The sequence below is a fragment of the Cetorhinus maximus genome, chromosome 6, assembly GCF_964194155.1.
Source record: "Cetorhinus maximus chromosome 6, sCetMax3.hap1.1, whole genome shotgun sequence".
Lineage (NCBI taxonomy): Eukaryota > Metazoa > Chordata > Chondrichthyes > Lamniformes > Cetorhinidae > Cetorhinus > Cetorhinus maximus.
Window position 1 is genome coordinate 89,315,936 of NC_135884.1, and position 25,522 is coordinate 89,341,457.

General features: G+C 40.8%; 1 protein-coding gene across 1 annotated transcript; it reads right to left on the reverse strand.

Annotated features, from left to right (window-relative positions):
* Positions 1–1,213: 1,213 nt before the first annotated feature.
* On the reverse strand, positions 1,214–25,522 carry LOC144681891 (immunoglobulin lambda-1 light chain-like). The gene is made up of 5 exons (XM_078544000.1): positions 25,206–25,522; positions 24,607–24,912; positions 14,564–14,860; positions 10,207–10,326; positions 1,214–3,446 (listed from the first exon to the last, which is right to left on the reverse strand). Exons 1-5 carry the CDS (start codon positions 25,258–25,260, stop codon positions 3,241–3,243), a joined length of 984 nt encoding a protein of 327 aa, XP_078400126.1. The 5' UTR covers positions 25,261–25,522; the 3' UTR covers positions 1,214–3,240.

The window sequence follows — 25,522 nt, forward strand, 5'->3', positions numbered from 1 at the left end:
GCACTGGTGGAGAGTGTGGGTGAGCACTGTGACGAGTATTCAGGGAGGGTGCCTTCAGATTCCTTGCCAGAGGTTTCTTCGGAGCTCGATTGGAGGCTCTGGGCCGTGGACTCCATCGGCTGCTTCCTCGATGTGCCTGCGAAAGCAAGGGGAGATAATTAATGCATGCCAGTGGCCTGTGAAAGAGGACACATCACTCATGGCATGGTTGTCTGATGTATGTTGCACTGCTGGATCCTCACTTGGTAGAGCAGCACCGACCTCACTGTCAGCACAGGAACAGTCCCAGTCATCGCCGGCCAGCTGGATGGCTCTGTTTTCAAATTCTGTGAGAACTTCGAATTCCAGCATCCCTCCACCTGTCTGCGACCTTTCCCTCCTGTTGTGAGTCAGTTTGTCCTGCATAGATAGTGATGGGGAGTGTGTATCAGAACACCTACCGGGCCAGATTATAAGTATACATGGCCTGTGTGGGTGGTGAGTGGTCCCATGGACAGGATGATGACAATGATGGTGTGTGTAAGAATGAATGGTGATGCTCCTTGCGCTGGTAGTGAGTGAGAGCCCTGTGGGTATGTGATGGGTTTGTGAGTGAGAGAGTTCGGAATGATGAAAAGAGTGACTTAACTTGGCGGAATGGAGATCATTCATCCTTTTGTGGCACTGGGTGGCTGTCCTCCTCTGCAGGGCATTTGTGCTGACCATCGCTGCCACCGCCTCCCAAGCCAGATTGATGACATTGCTACCATTCCTGCGGACAGAGCAGGGATAGAACACATCCTGGGGAGATTCCACGGCATCAAGCAGTCGCTCAAGGAACCCGCTGTTGAAGTGTGGGGGCGGGGGGGGGCGCTGCAGTCTTTTTTCCGTTGCTGGCCATGTCTGCCAGGCAGTGGTTGTGAGCTGGTGGCGATGAGCACTTTGCTGGTGGCTGCCTTTTAATGATGCCAGCTGGGGTGATGGCAAGCGGGCAGATGAGAGCTTGCCCACCATGGAGCTCGTCCAGCGTGTCTCACAGGAGTGAATATATAATGAGGTGGGCTTGGAAAAATACGGCGTGAAAACCCGCCATTTTCAACGGTGGGGAGGACTCCATTTTACCCGCCTGCTACCGCATTAGTGCAATTCTGGGGAAATTCAGCCCAATGTATCTAACTGAGTTGTAAATCAAATAGTGTGATGGGGACCGAGGAAGGAAAGGAAAATCCCAACATCAATCATGTGTTCGTGCTTTATTAGATATCAACTACAACGTATCTCAGTAGTTCCAGGCTCCAGGGTGGTTACAAAAACAGATCGGGTTCATCTGTCAATTTCTATAGACTGGCCCCATTTTAGAAAGTGCATGGCTATACACATCAGCTGTGATGAGACTCAGAGAGCAATAGGCTTAGTGATGAAAATTCCATCACTAGGATGAGGTAACAGATGCTGTGACATGAGATAGAATGGAAAATAGTGAATAAAACAATCGTGCTTAAAGTAGGTTTTCATCAAGTGTGTTTCAGAATTAAAAGTGGCTTTTCTTTTTGCATAAATTACAGATTGATAAGTTATTCATTGATTTTTAGTATCAGGTCATATCCCAAAACAAGAAGAAGCAAAAGCCTCTGAGGGACTATTTAATGCAACCAATAAACTGGTGTGGCTTCTTGTGCTGTACTTCATCATTTACACATTTTTAAAACAAAGGAGTTAGTTATATTTTAATTATATTTTAGCTCAATTACCATAACAGTATTGTACAAAAGTACATATTTGGAACACAGTCCTTTAATAACAAATCATATTTGGTGCAGGATAACAGTATAAATAACTTACTACTGACAGTCACTGGAATATGAAATTAATAAAAATAGAATTATAGGAAATTTACAACACGGTAGGAGGGCATTTGGCCCATTTCCTCCGTGTCAGTCGATGAAGAGCTACCCAGCATAACCCCACCTTCCTGCACTTGTTTTGTAGCCCTACAGGTCATGGCTCTTCAAGTAGACATGCAAATGCTTTTTAAACATTGTGAAGGTTTCTGCCTCTACCACTCCATCAGGCAGAGAGTTCCAGGTCCCTACCAACCACTAGGTGAAAAAATGTTTCCTCATCTCCCTCCTAATCCTTCCACTAATAACTTTAACTCCATGCTCCCTCATTTTTGATCCTTTTACTGAGGTAAATAGGTTGTCCCTATTTACTCCAACTAGGCCTCCTATGATTTTAAATATTACTTGGTTATCCCTCAACTACTACCACTTTTAGATTAGTACGGTGTTATAGTTTGATTTACATAACAATATAAGAATTTGCATAATGTAAATTTAGAACGTGATCAAACATGTAATTTGGTGAAGTATTGACAGAAATTGATAACTGAAATTGGATATAAACTGGAGTCTTGCAAACGAGAAATAAATGATACAGAATTCTGGACAACAGATTTCAATGAGTATTAGAATTCTGTGCATAAAGTTTGAATGCGAATTGGAATTCAATCCACCGAATGTAAAAGGAAATTAAAATTTTACATCATTTATTTGACTAGGGCACTGAAATGTTATGAGATGTACAGCACCTGAAATAGCTGTTAAATAAGGAGCCAATAAAATGTAACATATTGGATGGAAATGGGCACTAAAATTCTGCAGTGGTGGTAAAATTTGAGATGTAAAACGGTGTGTTGATTCCCTGTCACCTATTTTATACTAGCACACAAATTCCAAATTGCCCAAATCAGGTGCAAATATAGCCCTGAATTCCATGGAAGGGGTATGAATGGAGAATGAAATTTTATATACTGGCTGTCAACGATGGAATCAAATTCTGTGTACTGGATATGAATGAGGCAATTTATTCTATAAGCTGTTAGTGAATAGGCACACAAATTCCAGAGTGTGTGTGGCTGGAGCACTGGAATGGAGTGAAATGTGTATATCACACTTTTCAACATGTGGGACTCCTTCAGAAACTAATTCGCTCACAAGAATCCTCAGTGAAATATGAACACCTTTCTGAAGACCCTGTCATAACAACCGAAAGTGATCAGAGATAAAAAATATTATCAATTCAGAAATATTAATTCACAGAACAGAAATAATCTTTCAAAGAGTAATCAAGTACAGATAAATGCAGTAATTTTATTGCTGGATCCCCTTGTTGAATCACTTATGAAGAATACAATGATGGTGTTCTTTAAAGAGAAACTATGATTTTTACAAGATACTTTTCAAATTTGTTTTCCCACTATCAGGCACACGTGGGGTCTCTGTCTCTCTTACGGTGCTCCTTGCGCTTTGGTGCAGTTTCGTTAATTTTTTCTACTCTGCTTGGATTCCTTTGAGATGGCGTCTGAGTGTTGTCTTTTTTTACTCCTTGTTCCTTGCATTTGGGATTTTGTGTTATTGGCTCAGAGCAGCGAACGCATTGCTTCATTCGAATGTTGTTTCCATGAGCTGTAAGAAAAGCAGCATGAAATATAAGGTACAGAAGATGGCGGAACACCTCAGATATGTCAGCAACTTTATTGCCTGGATTGGTATTTTGAACCATGTTGACCAGGGAGTTTTGTGTTTGTCATATTATTGAATTAATCAATTTTCTAAGAAGTTACACATTTATGTAACACTATTCATAACATCCCAGATCACTCCACAAGTATATTCTAAATGTAGTTGCCATTGTATCATAAGAAACAATCAATTTTTCAACAGCATTCCCCATGGACAGCAATGAGATAATCACCAGTTTATCTGTTTTAGTGATGTTGGCTGAGGTTCAAGTCTCCTTCTAGTTAATTATGGTACAACATGTGATAACCAATTTGTCATAAAGCCCTAAACAAGTGAATCAATCCTTGTAATGAAGGATAATTGACACAGAATATGAAATTGAAATAGTGTTGCAGGAGAGATGCTGTAGAACCACAATAGTCTGAAAGCATATTGTGGACCAGAAAATCTAGCCAATGTGCACCTTAACCTACAAAGCAGAAATCAACACTTTAGGCTCTAAAAGGGAGAAACATTTTTATTTTACATTCAGATGTAGGCTGATAAGTGGCAAGTAACATTGATGCCACACAAATGCCAGGCAATGACCATCCCTAGTAAGAGAAAATATAACCAAATCCCATTCTACAGCATTAGCAGTGCTGAATGCCCTTCCATCAATATCCTGGGGGTTACCATTGACCAGAAATTGAACTGGACCTGCCCCATAAATACTATGGCTATAGGAGCAGGTCAGAAGCTGGCAAGTTTGTGGCAAGTAACTCACCTCCTGACTCCGCAAGGCCTGTTCACCATTTACAAGGCACAAATCATGAATAAAATGGAATACTCTTCCCTTGCCTGGATGACTGCAGCTCCATTTTTGCTCAGGAACTTAACATCATCCAGGACGAAGAAGTCCACTTGATTGGTTCCCATCCACCACCTTAAACATTCACTCCCTCCAGCATTGATACACACTGGTAGCAGCGTGTACCATTTACAATATGTACTGCAGAAACTCAACAACACCTCCCAAACCCACAACTTCTATAAACCTATCAGGACAAGGGCAGCAGAGACATGAGAACACCATCACCTGAAAGTTCCCCTGCAAGCTACACACCATCCTGAACTAAATTGCTGTTGCTTCGTTGTCGTTGGATCAAGATCCTGGAACTCCTTTCCTATCAGCACAGTGCATGTAACCAACATCAAATGGACTGCAGTGGTTCAAGAAGGCAGCTCACCACCACCTCTCAGACAGACAAATGCTGCCCTTGCCAGTGGTGCTCACATCCCACAAAAGGATAAAAAAGTAACCTTTTGTATATTTAAAATAACCTATTACTTAAAAGTTTGTACTATTTGCTTCTAATGTATCTTAAACAATTAAGGTTTCTATAAATATGAATTGAGGCTAATGGGGTTACTTCTCCTGAGGTTCTCCACTATCACAACTACTTTTGGTTGATGGTAAAAGTTCGCCATGTGATGGCGAGTTTGGTTATGCATTTGATAGCCTCCTGAAATGGCAGATGGTGGACAGACCTCAGTGAGCAGGCTGATATGACGTGTTCCATGCTCTGTGATGCACAGCCACAATTGTACTTATGTCACCCCTCCTAGTCCACTTTTAGAGCCGCTAACTGTATCATCCATGACCAGTGCAAATTCAATTGAGCCCTGAGGGACATCAATACCAGGGGCATCTTGATGACAATTGAAATGTGGTCTCCCTGTGTGGGCTAGTTCATTGAGAACTTGCCAGCTAATGTCATCAAGACGACAAATGAGAGTGGCCTCCCAGTTTATAAAGCATGAAAGCATCAAATATGTTCTCTCACTCATCCACTGTAACTTCAGCAGAAGAGCAGCGCGGACCCAGGAATAACTTTGTAAATGGCTTCTCACTAGCGTTTCCGTGGTATTGCGGTGGAAACTTCAGCTACACGTGGGAGAAAACATTCCCCCGCCCGAAACTTATTGTGGCAGTGCTTGCTTAAGACTTTAACAGTATACTGCTGAAATATAATAGAATATTAATCCTTCTGACTGAAAAATACAGGTAAGAACATACCATACTTGCTTCATCCAGCAACCTTCATAACAATAAAAAGAAATCTTGGAAGTTGCAATCAACTCAGAAGAAAAATTAAATGCAAAAAGAGCTCTCAAATACTAAATCAGCACTTCCTAATTAAATTGAGACTTTTGAGCAATGAGCCAAAGGCACATGGAGCATCTGTTGTTTGTGAGTTGAACAGATGTTGGCTGAAAATGAATTTACAGCTGCAATGACTGACAAACTTGGGATTTGGTTTCCGTTTTTGCTCTCTTCAGAGAAATGCTCACATAAAGCGATTCTTCTTTCATAATTTCAATGAATGCAAATAATAATTTATTACTATATTCAGAGTAGGCAGACTTCATTACAAATTGGGGAAACTAAGTTACAGACCAAGACTCAGTGTAGGATAAAACTAAAGCTGAAGAGAGTAAAAGGGAAAAAATCTGATTCAGGGAGTCATAATTAGTCAATGTCAAGCTCGGCTTTGAAATCCCTGTAGATTTTTAGAGGAAGTGAAGACCATCAGAGATAGGGAGTTTCACAATTAGCGGTTGAGACAGTGCCATGAATCTTCATTTCAACAAAGTGAGGTTACAGGGAGGAGGTACAGTGTGTATGATGACTTATTTTGAACTTAGAAAAAACAAGAGAGGAAATTCAATAGATAAATGACCATTGTAGTATCTTCAAAATAAAGATAGACAAGAAAACATAGAGAGAAGTTGGAGACAAGAAGAAAGAGAAGGATGCACTAACAGATAAGATTGGTCATAAGAGAGCCTCTTTCGATATAGCAGGATTTAAATCTTGAAAATAATTGAAAGCAAGTATTCAGTCTTAATGTGGATATCAATCTTCTTGGAGGCAAAATTTAGTGGTGAAATAATGTAGATAACTAATTCAGTGGGTGAAGGTCTAAATATTGACAAAACAGAAGAGGTTAGACTTGTTGCATAATTTGCAAACAACATAAAAGAACTGTTTCTAAACAGTTGAAAACAACCATTTCTTTGTTGTACTGAATGCTCTGTTGTAAACTAATTGGCATAATTATTCACAAGAAAATATGTAGAGTCAAACAGGTCTAGAAAGGACAGTAATGGTGGGAGAGGAAAATTGTATGTAACTCAGAGTTAAGGGAGTGGGAACAATGAAAAGCAGTGTCACAATCAGCAACTAAAATTCAGAACGTCTTGAAATGGTCCAAAAGCCATTTCAGGCACTTAGCAATCTTTGCCAAGGCTGTAGGGAAAGGGAATTTAAAAACAGACTGCAAAACAAAAGGGAAAGGGAACCCGAGGTCTATGTATGAGCCTGCAGAATAATGGTGGGATAACAAATGCCCAACCTGATAAGAACTTAAGAAATAGGAGGAGTAGCCAATTTGGCCCCTCAAACCTGTTCTGCCATTCAACAAGATCATGGTTGATCTGACCGTGGTTTTAACTCCATTTCCCTGCCTGCCCCAATAATCTTTGGCTGCCTTGTAGATCAAGAAACTGTCTAACTGTGCCTTAAATATATTCAATGGCCCAGTCTTCACGGCCCTCTGGAATACTGAATTCCAAAGATTAACCACCCGCTGGCAGAAGAAATTCCACCTCATCTCAAACTTTAATGGGAGACGCAATGCTTTTAAATTGTGCCCCCTAGTTCTAGGTTCCCCCACGAGAGGAAAATTCCTCTCAGCATCTATGGCCCTTTCATTCTTCTAAACTCCAATGACTAAAGCCCCAAACTGCTCAAACATTCCTCATAAGAGTATATCTTCATGCCCTTCATTCCAGGATTAAAGCTAGTCAAATTTCTCTGAACTGTCTCCACTGCACGTATATCCCTCCTTAAATAAGAAAACCAAAAATGTACACAGTACTGTAGGTGCGGTCTCACAAATGCCCTGTTCAGTTGCAGTATCTCCATCTCCCTTGCAATAAAGGCCAACATTGAATTCGCCTTTCTAATTACTTGCTGTACCAGCATGCTAACTTTTGTTTCTTCTTGGACAAGGACATTCAGATCCCCCTGTACAGCAAAACTCTGCAGCTTCTCTCCATTTGAATAATATTCTACTGTCCAATGTTAGTGTAGCTTGTGGTGATGCTGCTTGAGATATTGAAGAGGTAGTTGCCCTCTGTACCACTCTTTTGTAGCATCTTTCCATAGACTAGCATTGCAAACAGGTCTGCAAAGAGGTTCAGCCAAGTTTCAAGAAACAACTGACTATTATTATCCTTGTGTGTTGCTGTTTCCAGCTGAATGTATTTGTAGATGATGGTACAGCTCTGCATCTGCCTGTTGGCCAAGACATTAAAAAGATTGGCTCCCATAATCATTGCCAGGTATGTGTACCAGGGCATGTAGAAAGGTTGGTAGCAAATTGGCGGGTTTGGCCAATGCTAAGTTGTGATCAGCCTGCTAGTCACTATCAACATCCTGGAAGTTACTACTGACCAGAAACTGAATTGGACGAGCCATAAAAATACTGTGGTTACAACAGCAGGTCAGAGATTGGGAATCCTGTGGCGAATAACTTACCTCCTGTCTCCCCATAGTCTGCCCATCATCTACAAGACACAAGTCAGGACTATGATGGAATACCCTCCACTTGCCTGGAGAAGTATAGCCCCAACAACATTCAAGAAACTCAACACCATCCAGGACAATGCAATCTGCTTGATTGGCACCTCATCCACCACATTCAACATTCATTCGCTCCACCACCAACACACAGTGGTAGCAGTGTGTACCATCTACAAGATGCACTGCAAAAACTCACCAAGGATCCTTCCACAGCATCTTCTAAACCTGTGACCTCCACCAGGTCACAGTTAATCTATTATTTGGTATCTATTATAAGGAAATTTTAGCAATACGCTTAGCAAAGTATAGCATAGTTAGAGCAAGTCAACATGGTTTTACGAAAGGGAAATCCTATTTAACAAATTTATCAGAGTTTTTGAGGATGTAACTAGTAGGGTAAATGAAGTGGAACCAGTATTTGTCATATGCTTGGATTTCCAAAAGGCATTTAATAAGGTGCCACACAAAAGGTTAATAGGCAATGGCTCATGGAGTTTGGGGCAATATATGGCAATGGATAAAGGATTGGTTAATGGACGGGAAGCAAAGAATGAGTGTAAATGGGCCATTTTCAAGTTGGCAGACTGACTCATGGAGCACCGTAAGGATCAGGGCTGGGGCCTCAGCTATATACAATCTATACTCTCTTCATCTAAGTCATTAATATTGCGTCTAAGTTTACTGATGATATAAAGCTCAGTAAGAAGGTAATCAAATGGAGAGGACACAGAGAGGCTGCAAAGAGAGAAAGACAGGTTAAGTGAGTAGGCAACAAGGTGGCTGATGGAGTATAATGTGGAGAAGTGTGGTCGTAAGAATAGGAAAGCAGGATATATTTTGAAAAATATGAAATTTGTAAATGTTGACGTTCAGCAAAGCCTGGATGTGCTTGTACAAGGAATGCAGAAAGTTAGCATACAGGTACAGCAAGCATTTAGGAAGGTAAATGGCATATTGGCCTTCATTGAAAGGTGATTGGAGTATTGGAATAAAGAAGTCTTGCTACAATTGTATAGGACTTTGGAGAGACCCTATCTGGAACACTGTGTGCAGTTTTGATCTCCATATTTAAGGAATTTAAGGTGTTGCATTGGAGGCGCTACCGAGAAGGTTCACTAGATTAGCCCCTAGGATGAAGGGTTGTCCTATGATAAGGGACTGAGTAAATTGGGCTTATATTCACTGGAGTTTAGAAGAATGAGAGGCAACTTATTGAAACATACAAGAAACTGATAGGATAGATGATGAGAGATTTTTTCCCACTGGTCAGGAAATCTAAAGCATGAGCGGCACGGTCTCAGGACAAGAGGCTGCTCATTTAGGACTGAGATGAGGAGAAATTATTTCACTCAAATGGTTGTGAATCTTTGGAATTCTCTACCCCAGAGGGCTGTGGATGTTCCAAGATTGAATACATTTAAGGCTGGGTTGACAGATCTTTGGTCTCTCAGGGAATCCAGGGATAGGGGGAACAGGTGGGAAAGTAGAGTTGAAGCCCAAGGTCAGCCAGGGTCATATTCAATGGCAGTGCAGGCTCAATGGGCTGTATGGTACACTCCTGCTCCTCTTTCATTTTTTTAATTGGAGGCCTGTGGGTTGCTGGCTGCTCACCCCCTCACCTTCACTTTCAAAATTGAGGCACAATCCTGAGGCATTGGAAGGTTAACACACCAGCTGGGAGTGCCATTTTCAAAGTGCACCCACAACCAATATTGCTCTAATGGACGATTCAAGATACAACCGTCTGAATTGTACCACATTTCTGTAGAGAGTCGGAGGAGCTTTATCTGGCTTTAAATATGCTATACCTAATCTGGAAGTTCTTAGTGCCCAGAATGGAAGTGTTCCAATCTGCAAAATTAACATTGTTCACCTTGATGAACTCAAAAGTAAATTGCATAAAATATCATCTAAGAATTGAAGTATAATTTTTCATCCTAAAGTTTACTTATTGCAGATTAATAAATTAGTTCACATATCCTTTCAATCTGTTATCATTTCTGTATTTGTATAATTGATGAATATTAACTCAAGAAATCCAACCATTAATGTAATGAGGTGGCTCCTCCTTACCTTTAGATTTTTTGCAACAGCAGAATTTACAACAAAGTGCCAATGCAATAATTAGAAGCAGTAAAGCTATTCCTCCACAGAGGTAGATCCACCAAGGAAAAGTGGGATTGGAGTCATTTTCTGCAAGACAAATGCAAAACAAAAACATAGTCATTCACTTTCAGAAGTGGTACAGTATGTTAGCAGGTTCTTAGACCCCAGCTCTTTCTCATGGCTCTATATGGGTGATGTTATGAATATACACTTCCTGCACAAATACAGAACACCAGTCTTCACACCCAATATTCCAATTGCTGCTCTTGGGCCTTAAAAGGTTTGAATCATGACTGTCAAACCCATAAACTTCCACTTCGTGAGGTGTAACGAGTGTGAGAATCTCAAACTTGTTCCTGGTTGGTGTGGGCTGAAGCTGTCCACGATTAAGTCCAGGATGGCAATGATAGGTTATATCAATTAAACAAGTTTGGCTAATAGGAGTGAACAAATGGCATGGGTATAGTTGATGGTGCTCTCATAAAGATGATGTTAAAAGCATTTACTCTGCATCTTAGTCATGTAGAGTTGAAGCCCAGGATCAGCCATGATAACAATGAATGGTGGCACAGGCTCAATGTGCTGCATAGTCTACTCCTGCTCCTATTTTGTGTGTTTGTGTGTTCTTAATTGGACTCAGAAGTGTTTGAAGCTCAAAGGAAGAAAATGTTCTTCTCCGCAGCACTTGCCTTGGTCTAGATCAAAATAAAGCTCCCCCAGGCATAATTTTTAAAAAAGGTATGTCCAAGATAAAGCAGCAATAAAAGATTTTTACACTGGGGGAAACACACTTGTAAAAATGCAGCAACAACTTCATAAATGTTTGTGAATACTTTTGCTCCTATTTCCAAAGAAATTATAAATATGCTGGTAAAGAACACAGTTTAATTAGAAATGCTGAACAGAGTAGATGTTTAAACATGTATTTATTGCTTGAACTCTTGCTACAATATCTCGGTTTGCATATATTTCAATAGTCAAATGTTGAATCTTTAACTCTTTATATAGAAATCACATGAATAATTAGGATTATTGGCATCCATTTGTTTCTGTCTATCCTGCTTAATGAAAGAACTTACGTTTATATAAATATGCATCACACCCTCGGTCAATCCTGAAGTGCTTTACAGCCAGCTTAGTACATTTTAAAGTGTAGTTATCGTAATAATGTTGGAAACATGCAGCCAATTTGTGTACAGTGAGGTCCCACAAACACCAATGAAATAAATGACTGCTTCATCTGTTTCAATAACGTTAGTTGAGATAAATGATGGCCAGGACACTGGAAGATCTACCCTGCTCTTCTTTCAAAAGTGTCAAGGAATCTTTCACGACTACCTGAGAGGACAGATTAAGTTGCCTGTCTCCTGTGGGTTAAATAATTGGTGACAGATAGTGTCTAAACTTACATGTCGATGAGGTACTGGTGATGTGGTAGATGTCTGTCTCTTAGAAGAGGAGGGTGACGAAAGGTAGGAAAAACATGAGGTTACTGCCAATGGGAATGCATTCTATCTTTTACTTATTAGGTTATATGCTCTAAGACCCCTTTGTCCTGCAAGAATTAGTGTGCATCAAACAGTGAAACCGCTGGTCAGCAAGGTATCGCTTCTTGCTCATGTCAGTGTGAAATGTGAAAGGCAGAGTTCTGCAAACATATTAAAACTTATGAAGGGCCATCATCCACTGACCTCCGCTAACAAGTAACTCTCTGGTGACTTGAAAACAATTGGTGGGATAGTGAGACAACCATGTTTCTCAGTTACTCTCACTCTAACTTTAATCTTTCATAATTACCATCCACAAATTGCCACGTTATTGCTGTCTGGTAGCCCTCAGTACATATCATCTGAGATCTGTACTTCAATCATACAAAACGGCAAGCTGCAGCAATGAGCAATGGTAGTATAGTGGAGAAGCAACCCATAAGCATGAACTAATGATCCAGACACAAGAGTTTAAATACCACAACAGAAGCTGGAAAATTAAAATTCATTTAATTAATTAAATCTAGAATCAATGATGGTGACCATGTAACTCCTGGGTTGACTTAAATTGTTACTTTGTTTTTTTTTTGCCCTTTTTTGTCTTCTGTCTTTTCACTCATGTTCAGTCAAAAAGTCCCAAATTTAAATCATAATCTGTGTTAGGCTAGCCAGAGGGAGCATCTGTTGATGTGCTGCAAGTGGTCTTAATACTAATGTACTGGGACATGGGCCCCAGTTACGCCTGTCTCTTTATGGGGTATGTGGAACATTCCTTGTTCCAGTCCTACTCCGGCCCCCTCCCACAACTCTTTCTCCGGTACATCGATGACTGCTTCAGTGCCACTTCATGCTCTCTTCTGGATCTGGAAAAATTTATTAATTTTGCTTCTAATTTCCACCCCGCCATCATTTTCATGTGGTCCATCACTGGCACTTCCCTTCCCTTCCTTGACCTCAGTCTCAATTTCTGGTGATAGACTGTCCACCAATATTCATTACAAGCCTACCGACTCCCACAGCTACCTTGACTACAGCTCCTCACACCCCACTTCCTGTAAGGACTCCATCCTATTCTCTCAGTTCCTTCGCCTCCGTCGCATCTGTTCTGATGATGCCACTTTCCAAAACAGTTCCTCTGATATGTCTTTCTTCTTCCTTAACTGAGGTTTTCCAACCACGGTGGTTGACAGGGCCCTCAACCGTGTCCGGCCCATCTCCCGCGCATCCACCCTCACACCTTCCTCTCCCTCCCAGAACCATGATAGGGTCCCCCTTGTCCTCACTTATTATCCCACCAGCCTCCGCGTTCAAAGGATCATCCTCTGCCATTTGCGCCAACTCCAGCATGATTCCACTACCAAATACATCTTCCCTTTACCCCCCGCTGGCGGCTTTCCGCAGGGATTGTTCTCTCCAGGACACCCTGGTCCACTCCTCCATCACCCCCTACACCTCAACCCCTTCCCACAGCACCTTCCCATGCAACCACAGAAGGTGCAACACCTGTCCCTTTACTTCCCCTTTCCTCACCGTCCAAGGGCCCAAACACTCCTTTCAAGTGAAGCAGCACTTCACGTGCACTTCCCTCAATTTAGTCTACTGCATTCGATGCTCTCAATGTGGTCTCCTCTACATTGGAGAGACCAAACGCAGACTGGGTGACCACTTTGCGGAACACCTTCGGTCTGTCCGCAGGCATGACCCAGACCTCCCTGTCGCTTGCCATTTCAACACTCCACCCTGCTCTCATGCCCACATTTCTGTCCTTGGCCTGCTGCAATGATCCAGTGAAGCTCAACGCAAACTGGAGGAACAGCACCTCATCTTCCGACTCGGCACTTTGCAGCCTTCCGGACTTAATATTGAGTTCAACAATTTCAGATCATGAACTCTCTCCTCCATCCCCACCCCCTTTCCGATCCCCCACTATTCCAATAATTTATAGTTTTTTTTAATTATAATTTTTTTTTTTTTACACACTATTTTTTCTTTTCCCTCCTGTTTTTAAATTTATTTCGATCTATTGTTTCAGCTCCACCTTTTAGCCCATTTCGATCCCTTCCCCCCACCCCACCCCCACTAGGGCCATCTGCCACTAGCTTGTCCTGTTTGCTACCCTTAATGTCCCCATTAGCACATCTTTTAGATAATACCACCACCGTCAACACTCCTTTGTCCTTTTGTCTATGACATCTTTGGCAGTCTCTTCTTGGCTTCCACCTATCACTGGCCGTCTATCGAGCTCTCCTGTCCCACCCGCTTCTTCTAACTTATATTTCATTTCATTTCTATATGTCTTAGTTCTGATGAAGGGTCATCCAGACTCGAAACGTCAACTGTGTCCCTCTCCACAGATACTGTCAGACCCACTAAGTTTTTGCAGGTATTTTTGTTTTTGGTCTTAATACTAGTCTTCTAAGGAGAATAAAAGAACAGATCAGCCAAAATGCCTAATTGATTTCCATTGACAATTACATGTGTACGTGCATGTGAGCATGCATATGTGTCCTGATCACACATGAAGATCAAGCAATTAAGTGAGGTGCTATGAGATTACATCAGCAAGGCTCTGGGCGCTGAGGAAAGGAACAGGGAGAACAAAGGAAAACGTTGAATAAAATTAAGTTTTAAAAGTTGTGTAAAATCATATCACTGAGCTCAGCAGATGCAGCTGATAGACTGCGAGTCTGAACCAGCTCCACTGAGTTCACAATAACTGAAAAATCACCAGCACTGCACTTACTGCCTTCCTGGCATCACCGTGAAAATATTTCCTACCAAATGCAGTGAAACCACAATATACAATGCTTTTACAATTAAATAGGTTTTGTTCCTACCTGCAAAGCGAACAGTGTAATTGACACAAGTTGGAACCTTGAGGGTCGAGTGATATACCTCACAGATATAAACAGTCCCACTCTGAGGAGGCTGTGGCTCTTCCAAATAACTGGAAGCTTCATATAGTCCCATAGCATTCTTCTCGCTGGATGTCTTGACTCCAGCTGTAACTTTTTGACCATCTTTATGCCAAACAATGGTGACATCAGCAGGATAGAACTCAGATGTTTTACACAAACACGTTAGAGAGCCATTTGCAGAAAACTTTGGCAAAATCGTCAGAGGGTGTGGAGAAGCTATAGAAAAATTAAAAAACAAACAAGTTTCTGAATTTCCAAGTTGGATACGATATACTGATATATTCCTCTTGGACAGCAGTTCACAATATTGCAGCTGTGCTTTACCTATGAATATTAACTGTTCCGTAGTTCATCGAAACTGCATTCTGGCTGTCAATTATGTTGCATCAATTTTCAGAGCTGGGCAACCGAGAACAAGCAAAAATGAGAAACATGGTGTGTTCACAACACATTGTCATGCAATAACACTGCATACAAAAATGTAGGTTATCCAAGAATTTACTCAGTGAATATGTTGTTTGTTGGTTCAATCTCTGGTCTGCTCTGGCTTAACTAGTATCATTTTTGCATAATTAAAATTTGGCTAAGCATCCCAGAGCTAGATAGAGAAAATTAAATCAGCCCACGTTTCAAATAGCTACCTAACAGTGCTTGTGGAAATGTCAACTGAGAACATCAGTCCAGGCTACAATTGGGTTTAATTGCAATGTTTCATGAAACTCATTGCCCAGGCTAACACATTGGATATTTAAGCACCATTGCTGTTCAACAGATAAAAGAGAGGGAGCTGAATGTTAATGGTAAATGATGTAAACTACTTGTGTACAATGTGACATTTCACTTTGTTAAATTTGTAAAAAAAAAAATGCAGAGCTTTGGGGAAAGGGCAGGGGAGCAGGAGTTGCTCTTGCAGAGAGCTGGCACAGACATGAAGGGCTGAATGGTGTCCTTTTGTGCCACAACCATTTTATGATTCTATTCTGTTGCTCTAAATTTGTATTAGCTAGGATCAAGAAAATTTTAACTAATTATGTCTTTTTTCCAGAATACTGTTTCAACAAGAATAATAATTGCCAATTTTAATAGAAGACCCAGCACAACAATCTACAGCACAGAAACAGGGCATTCGGCCAAGCTAGTCTATGCTGGTGTTTATACACCAAACGATCCACTTCCCATGCTACCTAATATCTCTCTATTCCCTTCTTCATTTGTTCATCAAGCCTTCCTTAAAAGGTGACAGTGCAATCTTCTTTAAACACTAATAGATTTAGCTCTTACACGGTTGTGGGGGAGGAAAATTGCTGGTTACTCTGTATAGCAACAGTTTAAGTGCATTCATGTGGGTCAATTTCATATAAATACATTAAATCATTTACACACTATCGCACAGTACAGCTTCAAGGCTTAACATTACAATTAGGAGCAGGAGACCACCAGATGATCCCTCAGGCTTGCTCTGCCATTAAATAAAACAATGGTTGTTCTGATTTCAATTCCACTTTCCAGCCTGCTCCTTATTACCTTGACGCCCTATAGTTCATGAATTTGTCTGTCTCAGCCTTGAATATATTCAATGACTTAGCTTCCACAGCTGTCTGATGTAGAGAATTCCAAAGATTCACGAATTTGAGAGAAGAAATTCCTCCTCAGCTTCGTTCTAAATGGACAACACCTTATTGTGAAACTCAATATCTAATTATAGATTCTCCTTTAAGGGGAAAGAGTTCTCTTGGTTAAAGTTTATAGTAAAATTCTAAATGTATTCTTTCCAATTTCACTAGAATCTCCATTCACATGAAATCTTTATGCCTATGTTTACATGGTGCAACATAAAGACCATAGAATTTTCATTCCTCTCAATGTGTTCTAGCAGACATTTTAACATAAAAAATGGAACTAAGACTGTTTTTTTTCCTGAATGTTTACATTTTCATATTAAGTTTATCTTTCTGCTTCATATCACTATGTTCAGGGACATGCAAGCATAATTAAAATGCAAATATTTAAATTCATTTTCATTTAAACATTCACAAAACTGGTGAGAAATGACCTCAAAGCAGGGAAAAATGTGGAATTTTAACTTGCACTGCCTAAGTGAAACTACATTTGGCTATGCTACACCTGACCTGGGAGGTGCATCCTCCCAAACGGAGGGACGGAGGGCTAATACTGGGTGTCCAAATGGGACGATTTGCATTCTGCAGCATTAACCTTAAAGAGCATTTTTTTCTTTTAAAATCACAAAAAGATGCTGTGATGTTATTTATTGTCAGGAGCTAAACCATAAAAATAGTTCCATCTGATTGTTTCCCTTGTCAGATGAAATGCACATCACTATTAAAGTTGAACTTCTATTTACATAGCCTCTTTTACAATGCTCCAAAGCACTTTGCAGCCAACAAAATACACAGCAACCTATTTGGCCACAGCAAGTTCCTATAAAGAGGAGAGGAGAAAAGGAGAAGGCTAAGAGAAGATTTGATAGAGGTGTTCAAAATCATGAGGTGGGTGGACATAGTAGATAGGGAGAAATTGTTCCCACTCGTAAAACAATCAAGAACAATGGGGCACAGAATTAAAGTGATTTGCAAAAAAAGCAAATGCAATGTGAGAAAAAACTTTTTCACACAGCAAGTGGCTCAGGTCTGGAATGCACTGCCTGGAAGTGTGATGGAGGTAGGTTCAATCAAGGCATTCAAGAGGGCAATAGATGATTATTTAAATAGAAACAATGTGCAGGGTTACGGAGAAAAGGGAGAATAATGGCGCTGAGTCTTAATGCTCATTCGGAGAGCCAGTGCAGGTATGATGGGCCAAATGTCCTCCTTCTGCACCATAACAATTCTGCGATTCTGTGATAGACAATGAGATCAGCTTTTTGATGATATTGCTTGACGGATATATGCTGACCAGGACACTGGGACAACACGACTTTTTTAAATAGTGCCATGAGATTTTATACTTGCACCCGAGTGGGTAGTCATGTACTTAGCTTATTGTTCCGTCTGGATTGCACCGAATTTCAGCCCATGTGCCCAAGCCTCTGAAGTGCTGCTTGAATTCAAACCCAAGGCTGTTAAATAAGGTTATCCTAATCTACAATTAAAACGAATCTATGAAATTATAAGAAATCAGTCTAGAACCAGAGGATAAAGATTTTTGATTGAATGTGAAAAGTTTAAGAAAAAGGACAGGAAAAACAGACAGAAATTCATAGGTTTGACCTAATAGCTATTACAGGGGTGTGATTGCAAAGTGACCATGGTTGGCAACTAAATATTCATGATACTTAACTTTTAGAAGACATAGGCAAAATAGAAAAGGAGGAGGATAGCCCTGAAAATAAAGAATGGGGTGAAGTCAGTGGAGAGAAAATGGATCTTAACTCAGAAAATCAAGAAGTGGAATCAGTTAGGGTAGAGCTAAGAACATGGAAGGTGTATTCATGATGTGGCCAAAGAGGTTGATCATCAACCTGTAAATCTTTCCAATACGCCTGATGGCAGGCGGAAAGAGCTGGAGAGTTTCCTGGTCAGTCATACTGCAGAAGGCAACAGCAAACTACTGCAGTACTTTGCCAAACATAACAATCGAGCAATACAATGAAAGCCCATGGTCGCCATGGACATGGTGCCTGAAGGAGAAAGGGGAGCTAAGAAAAAGCAAGGTGCAGAAACATTGTTGGGAGTTATTTGTAGGCCACCTAGCTTTAGTTATGGTGTAGGGCAGGTTATAAATCAGGAAATTAGACGTGCATAAAATAAAGATAATACAGTAGTCAGGGGAACAGTAATCTTCATTTAGGCTGTGCAAACCAAATTGGCAGTAACAGTGTGGACGGGGAAAGTTCATGGAATGTAAAGAAGATAGTTGTATAAATCAGTATGGTAAGGAACCAACCAGGGAACAGGCTATTTTGGATTTAATATTATGCAATGAGAAAGAGTTGATTAATAGACTTGTAGGGACCTTTGAGGAAGAGTGGCCATAAAATAATAGAATTTTATATTGAGTTTGAAAATGATTTAGTTAAGATTGAAACTAGGGTCTTAAATTTTAAAATAAACTATGTAGACGAAGATAAATTGGGAAACTACATTAAACGTGATGACAGTGGACAAGCAATGTCTGGCACTTCAAGAATTGAGACATGGTTTGCATCAACTATAAATTCCCTTAAGGCACAAAAAAATCCACAGAAAAAGTGGTTCAACCGTGGTTAACCACAGGAGCTAAGGATAAGAAAAGGTCAAGGAAGAAATTTACAAAGTTGGAAATGAGCAGTAAGCCTGAGTATTAGTAAGGGTATTAATATTCAGAAAAGGAGGGCCAAGAAATTGATAAGGAGAGAGAAAAGAGACTAAGAAAAAAGAGGTTAACAAATTTGATTGAAATTTTCGAGGATGTGACTAGTTGTGTAGATGAGGGTAGTGCAGTTGCTGTCATCTACATGGACTTCAGTAAGGCTTTTGACTAGGTCCCGCATGGGATAATAGTCAAGTAGGTTAAGAGCCCATGGGATCCAGACAATCTGGCAAATTGGATCCAAAATTGGCTTAATGGCAAGAGGCAGAGGGTGATGGTCGAAGGTTGTTTTTGTGATTAGAAGCCTGTGACAAGTGGTGTACTGCAGGAATCGGTACTGGGACCCTCGTTGTTTGTAGTATACATGAATGAGTTAGACATGAATATCGGAGGTATGATCTGTAAGTTCGTAGATGACACAAAAATTGGTGTCGTAAATAGTGAGGAGGAAAGCCTTAGCTTACAGGATGATGTAGATGGGCTGGTAAAATGGGCATAGCAGTGGCAAATGGAATTTAATCCAGAAAAGTGTGAGGTGATGCATTTTGAGAAGACTAACTTGGAAAACGAATACACAGTGAATGGTAGGACCCTAGGAAGTACAGGGGATCAGAGGGACCTTAGTATACATGTCCACGGACCCCTGAAGGCAGCAGCACAGGTAGTTCAGGTAGTTAAGAAGGCAGATAGGATACTTGCCTTCAATGGCCGAGAAGTAGAATATAGGAGCAGGGAGGTTATGTTGGAGCTATATAAAATGCTAGTTAGGCCACAGCTGGAGTAATGTGTGCAGTTCTGGTTGCCACACTCTAGGAAAGATGTGATTGCACACTGGAAAGGGTGCAGAGGAGATTCAACAGGACATTGCCTGGGCAGGAGCATTTCAGCTATGAGGAGAGACTGGGTCGACTCGGGTTGTTTTCCTTAGAGCAGGGAAGGCTGAGGGGGGACATTATGGGTTCATAGATAGGGTAGATAGGAAGAAGTTTTTCCCCTTAGCGGAGTAGTCAATAACCAGGGGGCATAGACTTAAGGGAAGGGGCAGGTGGTTTAGAGGGGATTTGAGGATTTCTTTTTCACCCAGAAGGTCATTGAAACTTGGGACACCATGCTTGAGGGGTTGGTAGGGACAGGAGCCCTCACAACATTTAAGACATATTTAGATGAGCACTTGAAATGCCATAGCATGCAGGGCTACGGGCCAAGTGCTGGAAAATGAGATTAGAATACATGGGTGACTGTTGGACAGCACAGACATGATGGGCCAAAGGGCCTGTTTCTGTGCTGTATAACTCTATGACTAAATTCATAAAAACCGATTGTGGTTTTCTTTCTACATATATGTAAATTGAAAGAGATTAGTGAAAGTAAATGCGGGTCCATATGAGGCAGAGAAAATTGAAATTATAATGGGGAATAAGGAAATGGTAGAGACATTAAACAGATATTTTGTATCTGCCTTCACGGTGGGAAAAAATATTCTGCAAATAATGAGCTACCAAATGTCTAGCAAAAATGAGGAACTTGAAAATCAGTATGAGTAGAAAAATAGTACTGGAGAAATTAATGGGACTAAGGTGACAAATCCCTGAACCTGATAACCTGCATACTGGGTTGTAAAGGAGGGAGCTGCAAGTGATAATGGATGAATTTTTGATCATCCAGAATTCCTTAGATTTGAAAACAATTCCGAAGGAGTGGAAGGTAGCAAACATAAACCCAACTATTTAATAAATGAGAAAGAGATAAAGCTGGGAACAATGAACCAGTTATTATAACATCATTAGTAGGCAGAATGGAGAATCTATTGTTTGGAGCATGGTAACAGGGCACTTAGAAAATTATAATATGATTAAGCAGAGTCAGCGTGGATTTAGGAAAGGAAACTTATGTTTAACAAATCTGTTAAGGGTTTCTGAGGATGTGACTAGGAAGATGGATAAAGGCAAGATAGTGCATTTGAATTTTCGAAAAGCATTCAATAAGGTGCTGCACAAGGGGTTATTAAACAAAATTAGGATTCATAGGATTTGTGGTAATATATTAGCATGGATGGAGAGAAAACAAAAAAGTAGGGCATTTTTGGTTTGACAGGCTGCAGTTAGTAGGGTACCACAAGGATCAATATTTAGATCTCAGCTATTTACAATCTATATTGGCAACTTAGATAAGGGGAGTGAGTGCAACGTAGTCAAATTTGCTTATGATACAAAGTTAGATAGAGAAGTAAGCCACGAGGCTGCAGAGAAACATAGACAAGTTGGGTGAGTGGACAAGAGCAAGGCAGATGAAACATAATATGGTGAAGGTGAAGTTGCCCACTTTGGTAAAAAAAATAGAAATGCAGAATATTTTTTGAATGGTGAGAGGCTGGGAAGATGTTTCCTTTCAGGGGGACCTGTGTGTTCTTGTACAAGAAACACAAAGTTAACATGCGGGTACAGCAAGCAATTAGGAAGGCCAATGATATGTTAAGTTTTGTGGCAAAGGGATTAGAGTATAAAAGTAAAATTAGTCTCACTACAATTATACAGGGCATTGGTGAGACCACACCTGGAGTAGCATGTGCAGTTTTGCTGTCCGTACTTAAAGAAGGACATACTTGCCCTAGAGGGAGTGCAACAGGGGCTCAGAAAAAGATGAGGGAATTGTCCTATGAGGAGAGGCTGAGTGGACTTGCCCAATGTTTCCCAGAATTTAAAAGAATGTGAGTTGATCTAATTGAAACCTGTAAAATATTTTAAAAGAGGCTTGATGGGGTAGAGAGTGTTTCCCTTGCCTGGGGAATCTAGAACAAGGGGTGACAGTTTCAAAATAAAGGTCGACCATTTAAGACTGAAATGGAGAGAAATTTCTTCACTCAAAGGATTGTGAATCTTTGGAATTATCTACCCCAGAGGGCGGTGGACGCTCAGTCGTTGATTGTATTGATGCAGGGATCAATCGGTTTTTGGGTACCTGGGGAATGAAGGGATATTGGGCCAGGGATGGAAGTGATATTGGGACAGGGATGGAAGGGCTAATAGAATAGCGCGTGAAGGCCGAGTTGGCGTAAAATGTCAGTCAAGATCTAGCTGAATGGCGGAGCAGGCTGGAAGGGTCAAATGTCCTCCCCCAGGTCATATTTCTTACTTTCTTATCTTAGGTTCTTAACATCGACTAGATAAGCCAGACGGTCCATTTTCCCGGTATATCTATGCTGTAAATAATTTGCGTTCAGCAATATGATGCAATAATTAAACAATAGCTTGGTGCTATGGGTAAAAGGCGAGTCGCTGGATGAAACTGAAATTGTCATTCTTTACCTTTCCTGTTTTGTTGTAAGGTTCAAAATATCTGGAATGTTGAAGAAAACGACTAGATAAAAGTCGTTGCACTCTTTGCATTTACAACGGCAGGCGCGTGAAGGGCCATCTAACTTCAGGTTAGTGACAGCATTTTTAAAATACACCAAACATCCCAATTTATATTAGAATTCAGAAATACTGTTTGTTAGCTAAGGTCATAAATTATAGGGCACAATGTGCACCACAAATTAAATCCCAAGGCTAACCCTTGATTCAAACGACGATTAAAGATTCGCCTCAGACTCAGACTTTGAATTTTCTTACCCAGTTATTAGCTGGGTATTAGCTATTTATTCGTGTGCGTCAAGGTTGAAGTGAATGGTTGGGTTTAAACCCACTGAATTGTCTGTTAACAACTTAACAAGAACATACATTTGATACAAAGTTGAAATAAGTTTTAACATTTAAATACTTTTACTTTACAGGGATAGAAGAGTTTGTTATGTAGATTTGGGATTAATTTTATGGGTATTTCACTTAGACCAGAGGAAGAGCCGGCGGGCCAGATGCGGCAGACGAGCCCTTGTAACACTCTCTCCATGAGGAGACGCGTCCTGTTGAAGATCGCTCCTGAAATAACAGCCGCAGCACCAACACGCCTTCTAATAGTTTTAATAACTTCATTTAGGGACGCATTTCGCTCATGTGTACTCCCGAAATTTCGGCGTTTGCTAATCTCATTCTTTGTGTGTAGCCCGTGAGTTTAAAACAAAATGGCCAGTTAATACAGGGTACAAGCAAATTACTGCGGATGCTGGAAATCTGAAACAAAAACAGAAAATGCTGGAAAAACTCAAGTCTAGCAGCATCTGTGGGGAAAGTTGCAGTTTGTTGTAATAATTCGCAACAATACTTTAGGGCGACTGGGAGTGATTTTGGCAATAATGCTAAACGAAGGATATCAATGGAATAAAACTTTGGAGAGATGTAACATGGGCTTGTCGATTCGCTATCAACCCTCTGTTCAGTAATGTACCTCTGACTACATAGAGGGTAATTTAATTTTGGCCTCTTGTTTAAAATGCCTTTGATACTCCTAGTCGGAGCATACTTAAACAAATTAAGCAAAGGGAGGAGAGCTGCGGATACATTAAATTGCAGACTGTATCAATTACAGGTGGCGGTAATATTTTCATGTTTGATTTACAACACCGTCTGATGCTCAAGAGTCGAGCAATAACTGGAGTCGGCGGAATGCCACAATGCGGTTATAATCCTCTATCTTTAGAATCTCTCTGATCCGAGTGAAATGGCATTGTGAGTTTGGGAGAATTGACGAACTGGAACAATTGGTTCAAAATAACATCGTTGACGACCATTTCGCTCCAGATTCCCAATCAGAAAAAAATCTCCACTCGTGTCTAAGAGACAAATCCTACACAACATCGTTTAACGTGAAACATTCTTCACCCTCCCGTGGACAAGTTTCCATGTTATTCGGATCTGTTTTTGTTCAGTTCCGCGGAAATACCTCCAATGTATCCTGGACAAGAACTCTGAAATTCTCAGTATTCTTCTTCTGAAGAGACATATTCGATTCTAATCATTAACTCTGTTTCTTTCACCACAGACATTGCCAAACTGGCTGAATATTTCTAACACCTTCTGTTATTATTACAAAAAAAGATTCCGTCCTGCAGCCGCCCAGCAAATACCTTAGCCCAGGTTTACGCTTCTGTGTTGCCAAGCCCTCGATTTTCATTTCAGAAAACCCCGACTAACTTTTTGAGGGGAGTAATAATGAAAGGTTTAAAAAGGTGTATTAAAAGTAGCGGATTTTGTTCTAAACGTAAAGGACACAAGACTGGAGGGTTAATTAGCGATTTCACCGAACGCGAGGTGATAGATAATTGCAAACACTTGTTATATTTCTCAACGACATCTTGTAACTGCCAGAGAAGATTGTGAAGTATATATTTGAAAATGAATGTCACTTTCTGCAGTAAATGATTTCGAAATAGCAGCTAAAGCAGGGGCTCACGGAAACCCCAGAACCCAATAGAAAAATGCCGAGGTATGAGCCGATTTGCGCAATACTCAGCATTCTGTTCTTTGTTCTGAACTTCCAACAGCAAAAGCGCTGACCTTCTGTGGCCAAATTCTGCCAGCTTCAAACCACAATCACAATGGCCGGCTGTGCATTGTAAATGTACCATAAGGAAGGGTCACAAATGAGAAATTAATGACAGCTTTATCCATCCCAGCCGTTCCTCACGCCATCCCTCTGTCCTATATCACTGGACCCGATTGCTATTATTTGTAAATGTAACTGTTATATTTTCCACGTCGCTGTGAATGATCACTCACCGTTTACATTCAGCTGTGTGCCGGTCCCATTTCCAGTAAATTCTCCTTCCACTCTGCAATAATAGAGTCCAGCGTCTCCAAAACGCACCTTCTGGAAGCGCAGAATGGCGCTCGCTTTGCTCTCAACCCTGAAGCTTCTCCTGGGATCGTGCTGCGAGTTTAAGAATTCCCGTTCGCCACCTTTCCACCAGCGCACTACGATTTTATCTTTATCTCTGAACAGCGGGAACGAGCAGTGAAAAGTCACTGTCTGTCCTGTGATTGCATTTTTCTTAGGAGGTAATTGTCCCACATTGCCGGCGACTACTGCAAAAAACAAAAACACAAAACATGTATTTCTGGGAGGAAGAGGGCGAGTGGAATGCCTCTGGAAGGAAACGGGACAAAAATAATCAGAGCTGACGAGCGACTTTTATAATTGAATTCGATATATCTCCTTTCTTGAATATAGAGCGACCAGAAGAAACTCTATAAAGAACAATATAAAACTACTTCCACTCTAACTTGCGATGCAATTTAACACATATACATTCTAATATTCCCATCAGCTTAATTTACAGCCTTTTCGATGTAGGGGTTGTTAAACTGAAGACACGTACCTGTGCAAGAAAGGGCCAGGATGAGTATGGGCTGAAGGTGGGTTCTTCCAGACATACTGACATTTGGAACTGAGTACCGGCTGGGCACCAGACCCTCAGCTGGTTTGGGCGGGGCGCGGGGAGAGGAAGGTGACTTTGTTTTCCAGTTAATGCGATGTGCAATCGTTCGATATCAGGCTTACAATCTTGCGGTTTTAATACTGGGTGCATTTTGTAAATAAAACCTGCAAGCCACGGTGTGAGCTGTAAGCATAAATTGCAGCGGTTTAGATCTCACCAAGTTTTGAAAGCCTATTGTCTAAACCTGAAATCAAAGG